Here is a 25,152-nt window from a genome sequence, read left to right as displayed (position 1 = left end):
ATTTTTAAAGGGGGCTCCACAAATGTCATATTTCTTAGTATGGATGACGATATGCAAAAAAGGGGCCAATGCCCCCCTACCTGTTCAGTCATTAGATGTCATACGTTTATCAGTGCAAGGAAAATTGGGGGATCCTCTCCTTTAAATCACTAAAAAAATTCTCCCAACGCATTTCGGGCCAAAACCAGCTTTACCCAGAGTCTATAGGTGTTCAAACAGGTGATAGCCTTCTGAGGTGGGAGAGCGGTCCCCCTGATCCCCTTAGGAAATGTATACAAAAAAAGGACAGTATCTCTGCCTCAGAAAAAACTGCTCCAATGTACGGGAGTTTATGGAAAGAGCAAAGTTTAAATCCAGGTTTCTGGAGAGCACATGCTCAAAAAAAGCAAACAATTGGTCCCTAGAAAGAGGGAAATCATTAGCCAACCTGTTTGATAGGAACTTTTGATATGGCAGACCAAGAAGTAAAACATATTCTAAAAAGACATTGGAATATCCTTCAGATGGATACAGACCTAAAGGAGGCTGCGACTCCCAGGGCACAAATCACCTAGGAGAGGTAGAAGCATAGGGGACGGAGTAATGCATAGTCATCTTACCAGTCTAAAAAAGGAGAGTAGTTGGTTAGACAGAAAGGGTAATGGCTGCTACAAATGTGGACACTGTAAAGCGTGCATATCAGTACAAATAGCAAAAAGTTTTGAAAGTGCACACACACAGGAATCAATTTCCCCTATCAGAGACTTTATCAATTGTAGATTCAAAAATGTGATCTATAAAATCACCTGTCCCTGCCCGTTGGATTACAAGGGGAAAACCACCAGGGAATGGAGGAAAAGAATTCTGGAACATTTGGGTGATAATATAAATAACAGAGATAAAGCAGTATCCCGCCATGTCCATGTAAAAGATGGGGGAGAACCAAAGTGCCTTAAAGAGGCTCTGTCACCAGATTTTGCAGCCCCTATCTGCTATTGCAGGTGATCGGCGCTGCAATGTAGATTACAGTAACGTTTTTATTTTTAAAAAACGAGCATTTTTGGCCAAGTTATGACCATTTTTGTAGTTATGCAAATGAGGCTTGCAAAAGTCCAAGTGGGTGTGTTTAAAAGTAAAAGTCCAAGTGGGCGTGTATTACGTGCGTACATCGGGGCGTTTTTAATACTTTTACTAGCTGGGCGTTCTGAAGAGAAGTATCATCCACTTCTCTTCAGAACACCCAGCTTCTGACAGTGCAGATCTGTGACGTCACTCACAGGTCCTGCATCGTGACGGCCACATCGGCACCAGAGGCTACAGTTGATTCTGCAGCAGCATCGGCGTTTGCAGGTAAGTCGATGTAGCTACTTACCTGCAAACGCTGATGCTGCTGCAGAATCAACTGAAGCCTCTGGTGCCGATGTGGCCGACACGATGCAGGACCTGTGAGTGACGTCACAGATCTGCACTGCCAGAAGCTGGGTGTTCTGAAGAGAAGTGGATGATACTTCTCATCAGAACGCCCAGCTAGTAAAAGTATTAAAAACGCCCCGATGTACGCACGTAATACACGCCCACTTGGACTTTTACTTTTAAACACACCCACTTGGACTTTTGCAAGCCTCATTTGCATAACTACAAAAATGGTCATAACTTGGCCAAAAATGCTCGTTTTTTAAAAATAAAAACGTTACTGTAATCTACATTGCAGCGCCTATCTGCTGCAATAGCAGATAGGGGTTGCAAAATCTGGTGACAGAGCCTCTTTAAAGAGGCTCTGTCACCACATTAGAAGTGCCCTATGTCCTATATAAGGAGATGGGCGCTATAATGTAGGTGACAGTAATGCTTTTTATTTAAAAAAAACGATCTGTTTTCACCACTTTATTAGCGATTTTAACTTTATGCTAATGAGTTGCTTAATGCCCAAGTGGGTGTGTTTTTACTTTAGACCAAGTGGGCGTTGTACAGAGGAGTGCATGAAGCTGACCAATCAGTGACCAATCAGCGTCGTGCACTCCTCTAAATTAATTTAGTCAGCGCATAGGGATCCTTTTAGATCGCTATGTGCTGTCTTATACTAACACATTAACGACACTGAAGTGTTTAGACAGTGAATAGACATTCCACGGGATGTCTATTCACAATCTCTGCACTTCGTTACGGTTTCTGTGGTAGTTACAGCAGAGGAAGCGTAATCCCGCGAGATTACGCTGTAGATGACAGGTTACAACGAGATCACGCTTCCTCTGCTGTAACTACCACAGAAACAGTAACGAAGTGCAGAAATTGTGAATAGACATCTGTGGAATGTCTATTCACTGTCTAAACACTTCAGTGTCGTTAATGTGTTAGTATAAGACAGCACATAGCGATCTAAAAGGATCCCTATGCGCTGACTAAATTAATTTAGAGGAGTGCATGACGCTGATTGGTCAGCATCATACACTCCCCTGTACAACGCCCACTTGGGCATTAAGCAACTCATTAGCATAAATCTAAAATCACTAATAAAGTGGTGAAAACAGATCTTTTTTTTTCAATAAAAAGCACTGCCGTCACCTACATTATAGCGCCCAACTCCTTATGTAGGAGACAGGGCACTTATGTGGTGACAGAGCCTCTTTAAATTCACCGCCATTGAATTGGTACAACCAACAAGAGGAGGCGGCGATATTGACAGAATAGTATTGCAGAAGGAATCCAGACGGATTTTCAAATTGGGTTCGGCTAGGCCAAAACGTGTTGAACAACTGGACTACACGTTTATATGTAAAAATAATTATGGTATAATCCCTTGTAAACACCTCTTTTTTCCTTGTATAACGTAACTGAGGTTTTTTTAGTTCTTCAGTAAATACTTAAAATGCACAGGCATAATGTTGTATAATGCCTGCATGGCCATTAAATATCCTAAATAATTTGATATAAACAGGAAGTATTCCCCCTAGAAAACAGATTTTTGTTAGTAGTTTTAAAGAGTGAAAAAATTCTGGATATGCTAAATTGCAGACTCCCCCGCTCCCCTTTGATTTAAATCTCCTTCCCCCGACCAGTTCCTCCTTCGTATTTTGAAGTCCCACATTGCTTGGGACAGGACTTAGTGCGTGTGCTTGGAAACCGGACAGAGACCAGTCACTGCAGCCCCTATTCAAAGTGCTGCTATGCCTCGTATCTCAGGGATGAACAGTTGACGCGACGGCCAATCATTGACCGCCGAGTCACTGAAAGGATCGGTACTTCTGTACGCATTCCCTTGCCAGAGAAACGCATCTCTACAAGCGGGCGCTCTACGGAGCTCTTGCTTTGAGTAGAATTGCTTTCCAGCACTCCTCCATAATAGAGGAAGAGGGCACACTATATAGGAGGGGGCTCTTGGCTAGGTGGAGGTGATGTTTTGGATTACAAGGACTGGCACAGCAACGGAAAGTTAGGGTGTGGGATGTCCATTGTGAGTTTTTCTAGGTGGGGTACCAATCATCTCCTATTCTGTGCACACCCCTTGACGTCACAGCAGAGTGTAATGAGGGGAGGGGGGGGGGGTTAAGGAGTTTAAAAGTAAGGGAAATTCCTCTGTTCTTTGATGTCAGGAACAGGCACCACTATTTGAGCCCTAACATTTGGTCAGAAAAATTCCTTGCCACTGCAAATATGCTTTTTCTGAAAAGCCTTTCTGAAAGATGAGACAGCCTTTACCACCTGTTTGAACACCTATAGATTATGTAAAGCTGGTTTTGGCTGTGAGAAATCGCGTCAGGAGAATTTTTTTTAATGACTTAAAGGAGAGGTTCCCCGATCCTCTTGCACGGATAAAAAAACCATATGATATCTGATGACTGAACAGGTAGGGGGCATTGGCCCCTTTTTTGCATGTCGTCATCCATACTAAGAAATATATAAAATAGGACATTTGTGGAGCCCCCTTTGAAAATGCACTTATTTATGAGAATAACCGTTCTTGGTGAATATTGCGGTCTGATGATGCAACGTGACTTACAGAAAATACTCAAACTATATCTGAATTTATATCATATGACATGCAATGTACCATTTGAACGTGCACAAAAATTAAAGGTTTGAACATATATCATGTGAATCTGCTATGCGGCTATAATCAATGTTTGTGTGTCAGTATCTTTCTATACGAATATTTTTAAAGGAATATAGTAAGTTATTTTTTACATATAAACTCCAGATCTACTTTTTTATGTACTTCAATAAACATGATTTGTACTTTTGCATATATATTGTTTAGTGGTTGTTCCTACTCTTTTTTTTTGGTGGGGTATCCAAGAATGGGGTCAGGATATATTAGTGGATTGTGAGTCGATTCCCATTTAATAGCACTAAATGATAGCACAAAAAAAAAAAAGAAGCACAACGTATTCATAGACTCACCCTTTTAACAGAGCGTGATGGTGGTTTCTTATTTTCTCCACGACATAACCTATAATCTCGACCAGGATCCCCCGAGTTATTCCTTGTGATAGATTTCAACTCGGAGGTAAACAGCAGGTTAGAATCCTTGAAGTACATCTGAAAAAAAAAAAAAAGACAAGATTTAGGCCCCATGCACACGAACGTGTTTTTGCGTCCGCAATTCCCCCGCAAATCCACGGGAGAATTGCGTACACATTCATTTCTATGGGCCCATACACACTATCCGTGTTTTCACGGGTCTCCGCATGTCCGCAAATCCGTGCCGCAGAAACTCAGGACATGTGTTATTACGGCCCGCAAATTCGACGCGGACATGCCCATAGAAGTCAATGGGCCCGTGGAAAATGCGGGTACACCTCCGTGTGTCAACCGCAGTTTGCGGATTTGCGGAAGTGTTGCTAGGCGACGACCGGGAATGAGTTGTGTCGTCATCCTGTTTTACCTAGGCTTTTTTTTTTTTATCCGCATTTTGCGGATTACATACGGATGAACTGCGGAGGACATTTCACGGAACACTGTCCTGGAATTTGCGGACCAGAAAAACACTACGGTCGTGTGCATGAGGCCTAAGAGAAATCAACTTACTTCTTCCGTTTTCCGATTTTTAAAATCAGAAAATAATGGCATTTTCAATAGCACTTACATATTTATTATTATTTTTTTCACTTTTTTTATTAAACTTTTTGAATATGAGAGAAAAAGGAATAAAAAGGAGGGAAAATAAAAACAAACATACAAAAATAAAAGAAAGGGGGGGGGGGGATCCCCAGAAGCAAAAGTGGTTACAGACATTATAGAACGCAACGCAATCAATCAGGATGTCTTGTATTATTAGTGAGGGGAAGGGGTTACATATTTTTATACAATCTTTAAAAAAAATATATATATATATATATATATATATATATATAGAGATTTTATACACACATATACTGTGTATGTGTATATATATATGTATGTATGTATGTATGTATGTATGTATGTATGTATGTATGCACATACATACATATATATATATATATATATATATATATATATAAAATATAATAACACTTTTAATGATAACTTGCCTTTATTCTGCTGGGTAAAGTAAGAGAAACCAACTCTGGACAGAACACTTTATATATGGATAGAAGGCCAAGGATATGCGGTTGCAGTCCCTAGAAAAAGATTATAAAGAAGGTCTAACCAAGTTGGGAAGGTAACAATTGCAAATGTAATATGGGGGGGGGGAAGAGGGGTACAACAGATGTAAGTGAACTTTCAGGTATTAACCATTTATATTTAAAAAAAACATGCTATACAGAAACTTTTTTTGGGACATGGCTGCATAAGTTAAAACATCAAAGAGCTCTGTAAATAGGTAAGGCTAAGTTCACACTACCGTTCGTTAATCCAATCGGATTCATGCAGTAGTTTAATAACTGCAGGTCATCTATAGTGTTGTGTAGATTTACAGTTCGGCAGTGGAAACAAGACTGCGGCGCGCAGTACTATTGTGGCCACTGATGCAAGGATTAGACAAGTACAAAGTGAACACATTGTCTCTTCAGCAGTTACAACTCAAGGTATGTAGGGCTACAAATTACTAATGGATAAACTTTTATTTAAAAGCACAAGTTTTCCTTTAGACCAGTTGACGCCAAAGTCGATATAAAAAAAAAATATATCTAAAAAAAAATAAATTTTTATATATATACTATTTATATATATTATATTTATATAGTTTACCACTGTAATTTATCGTAATTATTAATTTGGTCTTCTTGGTCGTGGTTGCCTGCAGGGTGCAATTGATGCTGATGTAGAGGATGCTGTGGTTAACCATTTAATGACAGGTCATTTTTTGTTTTTGCCGCTGCCTTTCAAGAGTCAATATTTTTCCATTGACAACGCGGTTTGAGTCAACGAGTTGTAGTTTTTTAATTATACCATATACTATACTGCCAACACAAATAGAAAATTCATGACCATATATTGAAGAAAATACAAAAACATTATTTATTGATGAACCATAAAATACACAAAACACTGACTAAGGCCCCATGCACACGACCGTATTTTTGTCCACCCGTAAATACGGGTCCTTGGTCACACGTATTCGACCCGTATTGCACCAGTATTTACGAACCCGTGCCCGTAAATACGGGTCCGATGTCACCAGTATTCCACCCATATTTACGGGCATGTTTTCTCTGCAAAATTGCACTGCACTAATCGGCAGCCCTTCTCTCTATCAGTGCAGGATAGAGAGAAGGGACAGCCCTTTCCGTAATAAAAAAGTAAGAGAAATTCATACTTACCCGGCCGTTGTCTTGGTGACGCGTCCCTCTCTTGACATCCAGCCCGACATCCCTGGATGGCGCGCAGTCCATGTGAGCGCTGCAGCCAGTGATTGGCTGCAGCGGCCACATGGGCTGTAACGTCATCCCAGGAGGCCGGACTGGAGGAAGAAGCAGGGAGTTCTGGGTAAGTATGAATGTCTTTCGTTTAACTCTTTCAGCACCCTGGACAGTGACTACACGGACGTCACCTAGCAACGCTCCCGTAATTACTGGTGCACACACGTAGTTACCCGTCATTACGGGAGCCCCATAGACTTCTATGGGCCTGCCCGTGCCGGAATTACGGACTGAAATAGGACATGTTCTATATTTTTCAACAGCACGGGCACCTTCCCGTAAGCATACGGGGAGGTACCCGTGGCCAATTGAAGTCTATGGGCCCGTAAGTACGGGCCGTGATTACGGGCGTTTTTTACAGTCGTGTGCATGGGGCCTAAGAGCATGACAAAAAACAGAGCCTTCATAGAAATGAATGGAGTTAGGAAAACAGAGCAGTGAATGGAAGGCAAATACAGTGTCAAGGTCCTTCAGGAGAACTACAGGTACAATCAGGCTAGTCAGCACACATGTAACAAAAGCTCATTGCAGTTACTATTACCGTAATAGCAAAATACGGCCGACATGAAGTATATACATACATAAACAGTTAATGACCGACGCGCGTTTCACCCACGCTGCATACACTATACTGGAAAAAGTTAATTTTGTGCGGTGGAATGGGAAAAAAACCTAACTGCAATGTCCCCTTTTTTGGGGGTTTAATTTTTACGTCTATCACCCTGCGATAAAAACGACATGTTCACGATATTCTGCGGGTCAATACAATTACGGCGACACCAAATTTATGTAGTTACTTTTGTGTTTTACTCCTTTTATAGAATAAAAACATTGTTAAAAAAAATGAAAGCAGACGTTTTTATTGCTACCATTTTGGGGTACATACGACTTTTTGATAACTTATTAGATTAATTGTTGTAGATTTTGACCAAAAAACGAATTCTTGCGTTTAATTTTTTTGCTACACTAATACTTTGGACATTTAGAGATGAGGCAAAACCTATTAGGTTTACATTTTTACAATACTTTTGGGGGAAAATTGGCTTTTTTCAACTTTGAATTCCTTTTTTTGTACATAAGGAAAACACATTATTTTTTTTTTTTTTTTAAATTAGTCCTCCAAGTAGATCTGGGTAATTGATCGAGATACAGATACTTATATAGTTGAATCTAATGGTTGACAGCTCTCTGCTCCACCATTCACTATGTACCGCCAGCCAGCCATATGTGTCCTGGCACAGACAGGTGCGATGCAGTGACATTATCGTGCCTATCTGTGCCAGGCCACACAGAGAACAGACCGGAGAAGACCTGCCAATGGATTTCCTCCAATCATTGTGGGAAAGTGGTTAGGTAAGTATTTTAATAGGCCCTATGGGGCATTATACAGGGGGTGGAGGGCAGCTATACGGGCATTACACTGTGTAGAGGCAGTTATGGGGGCAATACACTGTGGAGGGGAAGCTATGGGAGCAATATACTGCGTGGGGAGGCACTATAGGGCATTATACGGTGTATGGGCATTATATCATGTAACGGGCAGTGTCAGGGGGCATGTTATATACAGCAGTATATAGCAGGCTCAGGCGGATATATATTAATTTAATGGCATAGCATGCAAATAAGGGGCATGATCTAAATATTGGTTTATTTGTCATAATTGATGTTACATGCTCAGTTAATCGTTATTTTGATCATAAATCGCCCAGTCCGACCCCCAAGGGGACTTGAACCAGCGATAGTTTGCACCTATGTATTACAGTATATTGTGTTTTTTTACCGGCTCCTATTAAGCCCTGCTGAGCACAAAGCTTGCAGACCTGCAGGCTGCCATGACAACCATCGGAATCACGTAATTGCGTTGGGCAACACTTATCGAAGGGGGTCGGTCCGCTCTTTCTAGCGGCTTAAAGCTAAGCGGTTAAACATCCAGGATCGGAGTTATCTCCGATCCCAGCAGTTAGAGCAGAGTGTCAGCTGTAATATACAGCTGACACCAGAAGTATGGAGCGGGCTCAGCCCGTTCAATACACCCCCTGTCCACCAATGACGTACAAACAATATGGGTGGTCGTTATTGGATTAACTAACAGGTGATTACTACAAACCGTTTCCTTTTTTGCTAAGTTCAGTAGAAGTTACCCCTAGGCTCCCCAGCACACTATATGCTCTCTATATGTATTAATCCTACAGCTGCTTCCGCTCAGATTTCCGTTTTTTGGCGGAATCAATAGCGTAGTAGACTACGCTATTTATTCAGCTGAAAAAACTGAAGTCTTAAGGAACGGAAACAAACGTAAACCATTCGCAACAGAAGCATTACCATTGACGGAAAGGTCTGACTGAACCCGTGAACGGAAACCTGAGGCAGATGTGAACGAAGCCTAACATGTAAAGCTATACTGCAAAGAATAAAAACCTAATGTAATTTCAGCTTAAATCAGGGTTTATTAGAATATTTTCAAAAGAAAGGAGTCTCGAGAAATATTGACCTATACAAGACGAAAACAGAATGGAGCAGAACATATGTAACAATCACAAGAACTTAGGCGGGATTCACACGACCGGGTCGTTCCTGAGCCCGAGTGTTGGCCGGTAAAATCAGCCATTTTGACCGGCCGGTTTGCATTAAAGAGGCTGTCACCAGATTTTGCAACCCCTATCTGCTATTGCAGCAGATCGGCGCTGCAATGTAGATTACAGTAACGTTTTTATTTTTAAAAAACTAGCATTTTTGGCCAAGTTATGACCATTTTTGTATTAATGCAAATGAGGCTCGCAAAAGTACAACTGGGCGTGTTTACAGTAAAAGTACAACTGGGCGTGTTTAAAGCAAAAGTACAACTGGGCGTGTATTATGTGCGTACATCGGGGCGTTTTTACTTCTTTTACTAGCTGGGCGTTCTGACGAGAAGTATCATCCACTTCTCTTCACAACGCCCAGCTTCTGGCAGTGCAGACACAGCGTGTTCTCGAGAGATCACGCTGTGTCGTCACTCACTTCCTGCCCCAGGTCCTGCATCGTGTCGGACGAGCGAGGACACATCGGCACCAGAGGCTACAGTTTATTCTGCAGCAGCATCAGCATTTGCAGGTAAGTCGATGTAGCTATTTACCTGCAAACGCTGATGCTGCTGCAGAATCAACTGTAGCCTCTGGTGCCGATGTGGCCGACACGATGCAGGACCTGGGGCAGGAAGTGAGTGACATCACAGCGTGATCTCTCGAGAACACTCTGTGTGTCTGCACTCCAGAAGCTGGGTGTTAACGAACAGAAGTGGATGATGCTGATTTGTCAGCATCATACACTCCCATTCCTAACACCCAGCTAGTAAAAGAAGTAAAAACGCCCCAATGTACGCACATAATACACACCCAGTTGTACTTTTGCAAGCCTCATTTGCATAAATACAAAAATGGTCATAACTTGGCCAAAAATGCTTGTTTTTAAAAAATAAAAACGTTACTGTAATCTACATTGCAGCGCCGATCTGCTGCAATAGCAGATAGGGGTTGCAAAATCTGGTGACAGAGCCTCTTTAAGTTTTGCATCCGTGCCGGGCCGGGCAGATCCGGACAGTGACATCAGCGGCAGCTCCTGAAGGGGAATCTCCATGTGTTCGGGGATTCCGCTTCAGGAGTTTCCCCTGATGTAACTGCCCAGATATGGACAGAGACATCAAGCGCTCTGTCCAGGAGCGGAATCCCCGAAAACAGGGGGATTCCGCTCCTTCAAGGAGCTAAAGTGGGGCTAGCACATAGAGCGGGGAGATACCTCCCCGCTCTGCTATAGTGGCGTGGCTACAGTAGTAGCAGCCGCAGCAGCTGCTGCTGCTAGCGGCGCCATCGAAGGTGTCGCCGGGCCAGGGCGCTTTTAAAACAAGCAGGGGAAGGTAGCCAGCGCAGCGCTCCCTCCACCTGCTGTACACCCCGACCCTGCCACACAGTGTACAGCGATGCCATTCGTCCGAATGGCATCAACTCCTCCTCCTCACATGCACTCTGCGCTGTGAGGAGGAGGAGATAGAGCGCAAGCGCCGGAAAACCCGGCCATCACTCGGGACACATCCCGGTGATGGCCGTGTATTACCCGGCCCCATAGACTTCTATGGGAGCCGGGCACCCGGCCGAAGATAGAGCATGTCCTATTTTTTGACGGCCGGTTTTCCCAGCCGTCAAAAAATCGGTCATGTGAATAGCCCCATTAGGGGTCTATTATTCCTAATGCAGCCGGGTGCCGGCCGATTTATGAACGGCCGGCACCCGGCCGGGAAACCCTGCCGTGTGAATGAGGCCTTAGGCCGACGTCTGACAGGTATTTAAATTTAAGCCTGTTGAAGAGTCACAGACAGGTCAGCCCAAACTGCCATAATATAAACATGTGCTCACCTGGGCACATTAACCTGTTCCACCATGTGCAATAATAGGACAAAAACCATCAGACAAGAGACAAATATATAGGAAATAAGGGGAGAGGAATAATTGTATAGTATAGAAGATGAAAGCAGAGATAAAACAAGCAAGCCGTCCATGGGGAACTGGAAGTCAGCCAGGACCTGAACCAGTCAGTCTCACCAAACTGCACCCAGGGCTGTCAGACTACCAGGGAGGAAAAGAGCTGGTCCACCTCAGCAGTCATCAGTTCTTATTAAATGATTAAAGCATTCAAGGAAAGCTCCCCTAGGAGAAGGTCCTGACTGCTTTCAATGGGCTACTATAGTCTGCAGGGCTGTCGCCAGAAAGGATCTAAACACCCCCTTTGTAGCCAGAGGCAAGAGATCAGGTACCAGAAACAGCAGGGCAACATTTGGTAGATAAGGGCATTTTGCTAGGGAGAAAATGCCAGGAGGCTTATGAAGCTTGTCTGTAGGGCGAAACACGCGTCAAGGCGTTTATGTTTTTTCTGCCAGCACCTGACGTTGCCGATCCCACTCCCCACCATGTCTCAGGGCGTGTGATAAATTTCAGCTATGCTGCATTTTTGCATTACATCATTGTGGCTCCTCAGCTTGTATTTCTGGTGTCATTTCATCATATTAGTCTTATATGCTACACATGTAGTTTGATCCAATACTTGCTATACCCCCAGTCAGCATTACACAAATATATATATATATATATATATATATATATATATATGTGTTTTCTTATGTGGGCACGTCATTATCACTAATGCTCAGAGTATTGTCTGATTGTTGTGGGTTATTGGAGAGGTTCTTGGCTACTGATGGTTGGTTGTTTCTGTAGGCCACCAGGTTTTTGACATCTGACCTCACTGTTTCTATCTCCTTGTATGGTCCATCCATTTACTCTGTATTACGTCTTTGTATATCGTATTTAAAGAGGCTCTGTCACCAGATATCTCCTATTGCATGTGATCGGCGCTGCAATGTAGAGAACAGTAAAGTTTTGTTTTTTTGGCCAAGTTAGGAGCTATTTTACATATGTGCAAATGAGGTTTGAAATGGACAACTGGGCGGTTTTTTTTCGTTATGTCCAACTGGGCGTGTATTGTGTTTTTAACTGGGCGTGTTTACGTGTATGATGCTGACCAATCAGTGACCAGTCAGCATCATACACTCCTCTCCATTTATTTACACAGCAGCGATGTGTAGCCACATAAACAGAGATTAACGTTAATCAAGTGTCCTGATAATGAATACACATTACCATCCAGCCTGGACGTCATGTGTATTCAGAATCCTGACACTTCTGAATCTTTTCTTTAAGATTTCTAGCAAGGGAAACAAAAACTCGCGAGATTACGAGGTAAACGAGATTTCGTTTCACTTGCTGGAAATCTCACAGAAAAGAGTCAGAAGTGTCAGGATTCTGAGTACACATGACGTCCAGGCTGGATGATCATGTGTATTCATTATCAGGACACTGCAGTAATGTTAATCTCTGTGTATGTGGCTGCACATCGCTGCTGTGTAAATAAATGGAGAGGAGTGTATGATGACTGGTCACTGATTGGTCAGCGTCATACACGTAAACACACCCAGTTAAAAACACAATACACGCCCAGTTGGACATAACGAAAAAAAAAACGCCCAGTTGTCCATTTCAAACCTCATTTGCATAAATATAAAATAGCTCATAACTTGGCCAAAAATGAACGTTTAAAAACAAAAAACAAAAAAAACGTTGCTGTTATCTACATTGCAGCGCCGATCACATGCAATAGGAGATAGGGATTTGAGAATCTGGTGACAGAGCCTCTTTAATAAAGATTTTCAATTTCTCTTTGGGTGCTATGTTCCCTTATGGTCCGCGTTGAGGTTGTCTACTTGTACTTTAGGGACCCCCCTCGTTACGCCTTTGGTCTGGATAGAGGACTTTGTAGGTTGCTCATAAATTGAGAACCCAACATAAAATTTGCTTAAAAGCTCCCAGAGATGATCCCATTCGACACTGTCGAACACCTTAGCAGCGTCCAACGAACAAATTACTCGACAACCAGGGTTATCTACTGGGGGCTGCATATTAAGGAATAAAACGCTGATTAGTCTGTATGTATAACTGAAGATACAACATTGGACAGGTGGGAGGCCAGAATTTTAGCTATTATCTTAAGGTCAGCGGGTAGGAGAGAAATTGGCCTATATGAGTATGGAGTTAGTGGATCTTTACCCGGCTTAGATAAGACCACTAAGATCACCTCCTGCAAATAATTGGGCAGCATCCCAGAAAACATTAACAAATTGGGGAGTAAAACATCAATCACCACCAAAAGGTCTTGTACAATTTTACAGGGATACCATCAGCCATCACCCAGGGGATTTATTATTGGCTATAAGGGCCACTTGCTTCTCTAGTTCCTCCCACTGTATTGGTCTGTTCTGATACTTGTTCAATTATTTGAACAACGTCTGAATATCTGCTCCTCCCAAATATGAAGCTATTTGCGCCCTATTGTGCATCAAGGTTGGTATAGAAAAAGTTGAACAAAAACATTATCTGCAGGGTATTGTATACAATATCCCATTCGCTATTTTTCATTGCAGTAACATAATTGGATCCCATTTGTGCTTAAGCTATGAAAGCTAGTAGGTGACCAGCCTTCTCCCCCTTGGTATACTTTTGCGATTGAGTATTCCTCTAAGACATGCCCCCATGGCATCACACTCAAAGTAATAGTTCCCTCATTGTGCCTAAAATAGTCCCTTATGGCTGTCCTAACTCTCAAACTGTCTGCAACCTGAAGCCAAAAAGCAGTAAAAAGACGATAAGCGCTGTGATAGCGTATCATGACCTAGAGTGGCAATAGAACTGCCAAACACTCGGATGGCGAATACACCACAAATCAGAGTGACAGCCCACCCCCCCCATCAACTCCCCGAAGGGGGTCAATGGACTGTGCTCCAAGTGCATCCAATCCCAATATGGATAACATCACAGTAATAAAGTCTCCCACTATGACAATAGGAACTTCTGGCATGGTATTAATATGAGACATCACGATCCTGAATACCACACTTGTATAAGGAGGCGGTATATAAATAGAGACCAGTAAATATTCCCTTGCAAAGATTTTACAATAGATACATAAATATCAACCATCTTAAGCAGCCAATCACACAAATAGGATAGACCTGTGTACTGTACACCAATACGCTAACTCCCCAAGCATTTTTTTTTCTACCTCCCACCGTTATTTCGATATCGGTGCCGTTCTATTTGGCGCCCGATATTTAAATAACCCCCTGAACAGTCAAGGGGGCGTGTACTGTCAAGGGGGCGTGCTACTATGGCTGTGACACTTTCCAATCAGATATGGACAGTGCCACAGCAAGAGCAAGAAGAGAGTGCGATTGCAGTCTTTTCATCCAAACAGGCAAGGGGGAGTGTCCGTGCTACGGACAGAGCTGTGGAGAGGAGAGATCAGTCTTGTACTTTATCTGATGAACTGACAAGGGGGCGTGTCACTGCTACAGACAGTGTAAGAGCTGGGAGCGCTTGCACTATCTGTAGCAGAGACACGCCCCCTTGCCAGTTCGGCAGACAATACAAGACTGATCTCTCCTCTCCACAGCTCTGTCCGTAGCACTGACACGCCCCCTTGCCTGTTCTGGTGAAAAGACTGCAATTGCACACACTCGCATGCTGTGGCACGGTCCATATCTGATTGGACAGTGTCACAGCCATAGTAACACGCCCTCTTGACAGTACATGCCCCGTTTACTGTTCAGGGATTTATTTAAATATGGGGCGCCAAACATAACGGCACCGATATCTAAACAACGGTGGGAGGTAGAATTTTTTTTTAAAGTGCCCCAGGGTTTGTGCAGCACTCCCCATTACAAGCTGCACATGTATGGGGACGTGAAAGGTTCTCTTTAATAAATTAAATCGGTCATCCGTATGGGTTTCCAGTAGACAGATTATTGCCAGTATGTAAGTGCAAAGGAAGTCCAGCACTGCAAAGCATTTAACCGAATCTCTCAAACCACGCACATACCAGCTAACTATACTGATCTAATTAGCCATGTCCACAATTGTAAGTTATTATTATCAATCAATCAATCGTATAGCAATGGTAAAACAATATACCACAAGAGGGCAGCAAAGTACAGCACAAGGAGTATGTAGCTCCAAGGACCATTTACTTAACCCATTGTAGAAATTTACTTAACTCCTTAACGCCGAAGGACGGATATATCCGTCCTCAGCAGCTGCCAGTTCGCGCAGGACGGCGGATATATCCGTCCTGTGATCGCGCGGGTACTGACAGCGTACCTATGCGATCAGCGGCAGGAGCACGGCTGTTATACACAGCCTGGCTCCTGCTGCAACTGCCGGAATCGAAGCGCGCTCCGATTCCGGCAGTTTAACCCATTAAATGCCGCTGTCAATAGTGACAGCGGCATTTAATGTGTTTGACAGAGGGGGGAGCTCCCTCTGTCACCCGATCGGTGCCCCCGCAAACAAATCGCGGGTCGCCGTCGGGTTTCCATGACAGCCGGGGGTCTAACAAAGACCCCCAGGTCTGTCTTCAGCATCTGCCTGTTAGGCGATGCCGGAGGCATGACCTAACAGGTTGCCTGTCAGTTTTACACTGACAGGCAATAATGCTTCGGTATACTAAGTATACCAAAGCATTATATATGCAATCAACAGATCGCATAGTGAAGTGTCCTGATGGGACTTAAAAAAAAAAAAGAGAATCAGTTAAAGAGGCTCTGTCACCAGATTTTGCAGCCCCTATCTGCTATTGCAGCAGATCGGCGCTGCAATGTAGATTACAGTAACGTTTTTATTTTTTAAAAACGAGCATTTTTGGCCAAGTTATGACCATTTTTGTAGTTATGCAAATGAGGCTTGCAAAAGTCCAAGTGGGTGTGTTTAAAAGTAAAAGTCCAAGTGGGTGTGTATTATGTGCGTACATCGGGGCGTTTTTAATACTTTCACTAGCTGGGCATTCTGATGAGAAGTATCATCCTCTTCTCTTCAGAACGCCCAGCTTCTGACAGTGCAGATCTGTGACGTCACTCACAGGTCCTGCATCGTGTCGGCCACATCGGCACCAGAGGCTACAGTTGATTCTGCAGCAGCATCAGCGTTTGCAGGTAAGTCGATCTTACCTGCAAACGCTGATGCTACTGCAGAATCAACTGTAGCCTCTGGTGCCGATGTGGCCGACACGATGCAGGACCTGTGAGTGACGTCACAGATCTGCACCGTCAGAAGCTGGGCGTTCTGAAGAGAAGAGGATGTTACTTCTCTTCAGAGCGCCCAGCTAGTGAAAGTATTAAAAACGCCCCGATGTACGCACATAATACACACCCACTTGGACTTTTACTTTTAAACACACCCACTTGGACTTTTGCAAGCCTCATTTGCATAACTACAAAAATGGTCATAACTTGGCCAAAAATGCTCGTTTTTTTAAAATAAAAACGTTACTGTAATCTACATTGCAGCGCCTATCTGCTGCAATAGCAGATAGGGGTTGCAAAATCTGGTGACAGAGCCTCTTTAAATAAAGTTTGTGAAAAAAAAAAAAAAAAAAATTACAGTCAAAGTCAAATAAAACTACTTTTTTGGCCCAAAAAGTGGTTTTATTTAGTAAAACTGTCAAAACAAATCACATACACATATATGGTATCCCCGCGATCGTAACAACTTGACCAATAAAATTAACACATTAATTAAACCGCCGGATGAACGGCGTTCAAAGAAAACGCAAAAAACAACGGTAAAATTCTCTTTTCTCCCATTCCCCCCATAAAAAATAAAATAAAAGTTAATCTATAAGTCCTATCTACCCCAAAATAGTACTAATGAAAACTATACATTGTCCCGCAAAAATCAAGCCCATGTACGGCCACATCGACGGAAAAATAAAAACGTTACGGCTCTTGGAATGCGGCGATGCAAAAACAAGTAATTTTTTTTCTAAAAGGGTTTTTATTGTGCAAACGTAAGAAAACATAAAACCTCTACATATTTGGTATCCCCGTAATCGTGCCGACCCATAGAATAAAGTTAACATGTTATTTACGCTGCATAGTAAACGGCGTAAATTTATAACGTGAAAATCAATGCTGGAATAGCGGCTTATTTTCAATTCTCTCCTAAAATAAAGTTAATAAAAGTTAATCAATAGGTTATAAGCATCTAAAAATGGTACAATTACAAAATACAACTCGTCCCGCAAAAAACAAGCCCTTATACGGCAATGTCGACGGAATAAAAAAAAAGTTACGACTCTTGGAATGCGACCGTGAAAAAACAAAAAATAATCCTTGGTCATTAACGCGCAAAATGGCCCGGTCATTAAGGGGTTAAAGAGGCTCTGTCACCAGATTTTGCAACCCCTATCTCCTATTGCAGCAGATCGGCACTGCAATGTAGATTACAGTAACGTTTTTTTATTTTTAAAAACGAGCATTTTTGGCCAAGTTATGACCATTTTTATATTTATGTAAATGAGGCTTGCAAAAGTACAACTGGGCGTGTTTAAAGTGAAAGTACAACTGGGCGTGTATTGTGTTCGTTACATTGGGGCGTTTTTACTTCTTTTACTAGCTGGGCGTTGTGTATAGAAGTATCATCCACTTCTCTTCACAACGCCCAGCTTCTGGCAGTGCAGACACACAGCGTGTTCTCGAGAGATCACGCTGTGACGTCACTCACTTCCTGCCCCAGGTCCTGCATCGTGTCGGACGAGCGAGGACACATCGGCACCAGAGGCTACATTTGATTCTGCAGCAGCAGCAACGTTTGCAGACTTACCTGCAAACGCCGATGCTGCTGCAGAATCAACTGTAGCCTCTGGTGCCGATGTGTCCTCGCTCGTCCGACACAGGACCTGGGGCAGGAAGTGAGTGACGTCACAGCGTGATCTCTCGAGAACACGCTGTGTGTCTGCACTGCCAGAAGCTGGGCGTTGTGAAGAGAAGTGGATGATACTTCTATACACAACGCCCAGCTAGTAAAAGAAGTAAACACGCCCAGTTGTACTTTAGAAAGCCTCATTTACATAAATATAAAAATGGTCATAACTTGGCCAAAAATGCTCGTTTTTAAAAATAAAAAAACGTTACTCTTATCTACATTGCAGCGCCGATCTGCTGCAATAGGAGATAGGGGTTGCAAAATCTGGTGACAGAGCCTCTTTAAAGAGACTGTCACCACATTATAAGTGCCCTATCTCCTACATAATCTGATCGGCACTGTAATGTAGATAACATTGGTTTTTATTTTGAAAAACTATCATTTTTGACCAAGTTATAAACAATTTTGGATTTATGCTAATTCGTTTCTTAATAAACAACTGGGCGTGTTTTTATTTTTTACCAAATGGGTGTTGTACAGAGAAGTGGATGACGCTGACCAATCAGTGTCATACATTTCTCATTGTTACATTGTGCTTGTGCAGTGAAAGAAGCTGGGCTGGAACAATGAGAAGTGTATGACACTGATTGGTCACTGATTGGTCCGCATCATACACTCCTCTGTACAACACCCAGTTGGTAAAAAGTAAAAACACGCCCAGTTGTTTATTAAGAAACGAATTAGCATAAATCCAAAATTGTTTATAACTTGGTCAAAAATGATAGTTTTTCAAAATAAAAACCACTGTTCTCTACATTACAGTGCCGATCAGATTATGTAGGAGACAGGGCACTTATAATCTGGTGACAGAGCCTCTTTAACCCATTGTAGAAAAACCTCCTGAAATGTAGTAAAAAAAGACAAAAAGTATTGTAGGCATGATACCTTTATTAGCTAACCAGAAAAATGAAATATATGCGGCTTTCACAGCGCACAGGCTCTATAGTCAGGCAAGATTACAAATGAACGACTTCGAGAAGAGAACAACATTTAATATGTTACACAATTAGTACAATAGGTGATCCATCATTAAGATAAGCCGGAGCAATAAAACTGAGGTTATAGGGGTGATGTCTTAGGAGTTAAAGGAACAGTGTCATCACGATTTTTTTTTTAATATGTTAAAGATGTTAGTGCTTTATTAAAAACGTTTGGATTAATTTGTGTGTTTGTGTGTTACTTTTTCTTATTTTTACACTTTTTCTTCCCTATGGGGGCTGCCATTTTTTTTTCCATTTCTGTATGTGTCGATTAACGACACATACAGACCTGGAATACAGCAGCCACAGTCCCATAGGGACTGCGAACGGGTCCCGTCCCATCCACTTCTGCGTACACCGTCTGTGTGGGAACTGCGCATGCGCCGCTCCCACACAGTCCAATTTGAAATGCGCGCCGTCCGGCGCCATTTTCTTGTGGACCGGAAGTCGCGGCCGGACAGTAAGATTACTACTTCCGGTCGCGGCTTCCGGACTTGTGCACTTGGACCAGCGGCAGCAGACGGAGCGGACGGGCCGGAGGGAGCCGCGGCGGCAGGAGCAGGTAAGAGATTTCTATGTATGTTCGTGTTTGTGTGTGTGTGTGTTTACTACTGTATGTTAACCTTCTACACTGTGTGTTAGCTCAAAAAATGGCGACACACAGTGTAGGAGGTTAGACCGTTCAATCCCCTCGTTTATCCCGGCACTAGCCAGGATAAAGGAGGGGGGGGGGGGGGGATTCTCAGAGCTCACTAGAGCGAGTGCTTTTTTCCCAATTTTGCAGCAAAAAGCAATGTGGTTGCTTTACCACATGCAATGCTGCAATTTTGGGAATAGCTCCATCTAGTGACCAGCAATGGGAAATATTATAAATTAGAATCTAATTTATAATATTTCCTGACTCGTGAAAAAAAAATTGAACAATGTTTAATCACCTACACACTAAATGCTTAATTAAAAAAAAAAAAACATGTTTTGCTGGCAACACATTCCCTTTAAGGGATCTGAAGTCAGTCTGATGGGAGATGTGACGTTTCCATGTAGTGGCTCATAAATCCAGGTGTTAGGTTGAGGCCTTGTGTCAATGACTGGAATTTTATCATCAGCTTGAATTCCCAAATTCTTCTCTGTCGTTCTTAAAATGACCCTTCAGTATTAAGACTTTTAAATCTGCTCTACTGTGGTCTGGTCCAAAGAAGTGTTTTCCACGGTTGTATCCAGCTGCTGTTTTATAGTCTGTGTAGATTCATTCTGGGTTGTGGTTTTTGTTTTGTTTCTCCATCATAGATTCCTTTATTGATGCACCTTGTACTAGGGATGTCACGATACCAGAATTTGGACTTCGATACCGATACTTCGTTTAGTATTGCGATTTCGATACCAATTTCGATACTTTTGCCAACAGTAACAAAAAAAAAATTCTTCCGTTTTCTGATGCGAGGCGCGACGTGTGATGAATTTTGAATGCGCCTCACATTAATAGTAATTAATCCCATCATGTTTCTCAGTCATAATGGGTTAATGTGTGAGGTACATGATGGGGTTAATTACTATTAGGGTATGTTCACACGGCGGGGGTCCGTAACGGCTGAATTTACGGGGATGTTTCAGCCTGAAAACATCCCCGTAATTTCAGCCGTACCGGCATGTGCAGGCGCTTGAACGCCGCGTCCATTACGGCCGTAATTAGTGCTGCTATTCATTGGAGTCAATGAATAACGGCTCCAATTACGGCCAAAGAAGTGACAGGTCACTTCTTTGACGCGGGCGTCTATTTGCGCGCCGTCATTTGACAGCGGCGCGTAAATATACGCCTCGTGTGAACAGACAAACGTCTGCCCATTGCTTTCAATGGGCAGATGTTTGTCAGCGCTATTGAGGCGCTATTTTCAGACGTAATTCGGGGGAAAAACGCCCGATTTACGTCCGTAAATAGGCCGTGTGAACATACCCTTAATGTGAGGAACATGGAGGTTAAATTCATCGCACCTCGCGCCTCACATTAATAAGTGAATGAAAGCCGTGTTTATTTCATTTTTTTACAGCGTACACATCATAAATGATGCAAAAACATTGTTGTCCGCGCCATTACTGAGTGTGTATATTTTATGTATTGAGACTTATTTTAATGTTTATTGTCAAAAAGGTGAATGTGTATTTTTTTTTAATTTTAACAATACTTTGTTTTTACTTTATTTTTAAACTTTAATGTACTGACATATATCAGATATGTGCCAGTACATTAGCCTGTGGACAGATAGCACACAGGCAGTTGTTGGGACATACTTGGGTATGTCCTAACAACATGAAATATGGTAAGACAGCCCTGGGGTCCGTCAATAGACCCTGGGCTGTCTGCCCATATATGGTATTGCCCTCGATCGCGTCACAGGAATTCCCTGTGACGCGATCCAGGGGCATCCCCCTTCTCATTTTCTCCTGAATGCTGCAGTCAGCTGTGATCGCAGCATTCAGGGGAATAACGGCGGAGATGAGAGGTTTCTCTGATCTCTGCCGTTATAGAGCGGGGCTGCGGCTGTGTAATACAACCATTGCCCCGCTCCTGACAGGAAGTGCGTGCGCGGTCAGCATGAGGTGATGCGGCCGGCGATGCACTAATGAGCGGCAGTTCAGGCACTGAGGACAGAACATGGGGGTGTTTTGTAGAGCGCCCGCCATGTTCTGTCTTTAGTGCCGCCGCTCATTAGTGTAGCGCTGGCCGCATCGCATCATCCTGACCTCGCGAACTTATGACTCAGGAGCGGGGCTGTGGCTGAATTACACTGCGCAGCTCAGTATCGAAATACAGGAAATAGCGGTATCGGACCGTTTAGGGATGCACAGTATCGAAACAGTATCAAAGTTTCGATGCACCGTGCATCCCTACCTTGTACACGGTATCATGTACAGCACATTCGAGGACGTACCTGAGAACGTGCCAGTGATTTTATGGTGTTTGATGACAAGATGTTGGTACAGGTCTTGCATTTTCTACTGTTGCAATGAAAGGTACCAGTCTCTGATGGTGATGTATTCTGCAAAGGCTCCTGTGTACATCAGATTCCAGTCCACTATTGCTTTCTGTTATCAGCCTGTATCCAGTTACCAGTCGTTAGCCAGTGTCCAGCTACTCGCCGCCAGTCTGTGTTCAGCTACCCACCTTTGTCCAGTTATCCGCTGTCAGCTTCCATCCAGCTGCCCGTCTGCCTCCAACTGTCGGTGACCAGCCTGAAGATTCCATCCATTAAGGTACCATCTGCAGCGCCTGGTTCGCTGGGCCAACAGCGACTCCACTCGGACCACAAAGAGGTAGCGACCACGCAGCAAAGACCAGATCTCTATATAGGGGTTGAAAGGGTAAAGACTGGGGAGGCTACTTCGATAACACCCTTAGAGGTGGCCCTAAAGCCAAACCAGCGGAGTAGACGTTTCACATTCCTGGGGAACTATGCCCTTGTCTTCTGCACCTTGGACGAAAAGTCGGGATAGAACGCCAGTCAGTGCCCATCAACGGCATTGTCTGACCTGCTTCTGTTGTAGAGCAATATTATCAGCACTGAGCGAAGGGATGTCCAGTAGTAACAGACCAGTTGGGACCCTTCGAGTTCTCTCCACTACATACAATGGAAAAAGAGACTTCTGAGCCAAATATATTTTTGAGCCAGGTCTTAAAATACTCTGTAGGGTTCGCCCCCTCAGATCTCTCAGGCACCCCACGAATTCAAACATTGTTACGACTTAGACGATTCTCCATATCGTCCGTCTTGGTCAGGAGTGCAACAATTAATTGCTCATGTCTGCGAGAACCATTTTGTAATGCTGCCAAATTATCCTCCACCTCGCTGACAACTCTCCACCTGCACTATTCTGGAAGTCACTGTCCACTGCTCCCGCTCTCTCCACGTTTTTGGCGGCTTTCCCAGCCATTGCAGCAATACCCCTGGGCAGTGCACAGGCTGCAAAGATTACTATGGCTAGAAAAGGCTACTGTAGGCACCTGGTGGGAAAGGAGCAGAGATAGGAGAAGAGATAGCAGCAGAGATAGCCCTGCCAAGCATTGCCCCTCGGGTCCCAGATTTAGTCATCTCATCCCTCAACCATCCATAGATTAAGGAGACCGTTGTGAGGGCATGTCCTTTTGGGTGCAAAGTTGAGACCCCACTGAGACCAAAGAGAAGGATAGGATAATAATTGAAAAGTGCTTAAAAAGTGGCAGATGGTTGTGCAAGGAGATTTAGACTGGGAAGATATGAAAGCCCTGTGGAGTCCTTCAGGAAACAAGGGGCTTCCAAAAAGTGGCGTCAATGGGCCAAGTCTGGACGTAAGACATGGCTTATCAAAAATACGCTCACTCTATGTCGAGAATAAAAAGCTAATGTAATTTAAAAAAAGGTCCAAGTACGTTGAAACCTATACAAAAATATTTTTTGGTGTGCATCAATATTGTGTTATAATGTAGCGGCTCATACCTTTCTGCTCTGAAGCTCAAGTAGATTTCGGACTCTGTACGGTTTAACTGAAAGAAAAATAAATAAATATAAATGTTTTTAATGTCCCCGACAGCAGACACTCCAGTCTTGCCGGTCAGCGGACCATCGCCGCTGATTTCGGCAATAAACCCCATAAATGCCCAGACAGATTGCATTCACCACATTTAAGGGGTTTGTAGCACATTGGCAGCCCCCACAAAGTGATTGTGGGGGCTGCCGATGCTTGTCGTGGCAATCGGAGGCCAGACAATGACCATGTACGGAAGCCTCGGAGGAGCAGCCTCCGGCCGGTCCCCCGAGGCTTCCTGTCAGTGTGACTGTCACGTCACAATGACAGTTGGAATGCATTACACTACGTATGTAGTGTAATGTACTCTAGCAGCGAGTCCCCCAGTGGGACTAGTGAAAAAAGTAAAAATAAATAAATAAATGTTTACAAAAAAAAAAAAAAGTGTAAAAATAAGTTATATAAACAAACACTGCTTTTTTTCCTATAAGACAAATCATTATAGGAAAAAATGAACACGTTAAAAAAAAGTACACATATCTGGTATCACCGCGCTCGTAACGACCCCAACTATAAAACTATGTTATTTTTCCCGCACGATGAACACCCCAAAAAAAATAAAAATAAAAACTACATCAGAATCGCTATTTTTTGCTCACCACCCCTCCCAAAATAGAGAATAAAAAAAGTGATCAAAAAGTCGCATGTACCGGAAAATAGTATCGATGAAAACTACAACCCGTCCCGCAAAAAAACAAGCTCTTACACAGCTTTGACTGAAAAAATAAAATAAAAAAAGTTATGGCTCTCAGAATATGGTGACACAGAAAAAGAATTTTATAAAAAAAAAGTGATTTTATTGCTCAAACGCTGCAAAACATAAAAAAAAAAAAAACGATATACATATGGTATCACCGTAATCTTACCAACCCGCAAAATAAAGTAAAATTGTCATTTATAGCTCACGGTGAACGCTGCAAAAAAATAAAATAAAAACATCATTATCAGAATTGATGGTTTTTGGTCAGCTTGCTTGCAAAAAAATGTAATAAAAAGTGCTAACAAAAAAAAAAAAAAAAAACAAAATCGCATGTACCCCAAAATGGTACCAATGAAAAATACAGATTGTCCTGCAACAAATAAGCCTTCGCACGGCTCTTTACTGCCACATATATGTCAACAACTTACCCGGGAGAACCCTTTTACCAATTTTTGGGGCGTTTGTCTACAGTGGCACAAGCTGGGGAAAAATTTTAAAACACAATTCTTGTATGGTTTTTTTGTAACGCGGCATTCACACTCCACGTTAACTTTATTATGTGGGTCAGTACAATTATGGCTACACCAATTCTATAGTTTATATTTGTAACTACTTTTACACGATAAAATCGTTTTTTTTCTTAAAAACAAAACATGTTTTTTGGGTCACCTTATTCTGAGAGCCATAACCTTTTTCTTTTCCATCTACGGCGCTGAGGAAGGGCTTGTTTGTTGTGAGACGAGCATGGGGACCAA

General features: G+C 42.9%; 1 protein-coding gene across 1 annotated transcript in view; it reads right to left on the bottom strand.

The window, feature by feature from the left end:
* CENPI (centromere protein I) overlaps positions 1–25,152 on the bottom strand; it is a 161,959-nt gene that overhangs the window by 110,101 nt on the left and 26,706 nt on the right. Inside the window, exons 7-9 of the mRNA XM_075834239.1 lie at positions 23,610–23,656; positions 5,490–5,579; positions 4,378–4,515 (exon numbers count right to left, since the gene is read on the bottom strand). Of these exons, the coding sequence (XP_075690354.1) occupies positions 4,378–4,515; positions 5,490–5,579; positions 23,610–23,656 (275 nt within the window). The remainder of the gene's footprint in view (positions 1–4,377; positions 4,516–5,489; positions 5,580–23,609; positions 23,657–25,152) is intronic.

This window comes from Rhinoderma darwinii, chromosome 8 (assembly GCF_050947455.1).
Source record: "Rhinoderma darwinii isolate aRhiDar2 chromosome 8, aRhiDar2.hap1, whole genome shotgun sequence".
In the NCBI taxonomy this organism is placed as follows: Eukaryota; Metazoa; Chordata; class Amphibia; order Anura; family Rhinodermatidae; genus Rhinoderma; species Rhinoderma darwinii.
Note: the sequence above shows the minus strand (reverse complement) of the source record. Positions and strands in the feature narration are given on the sequence as shown.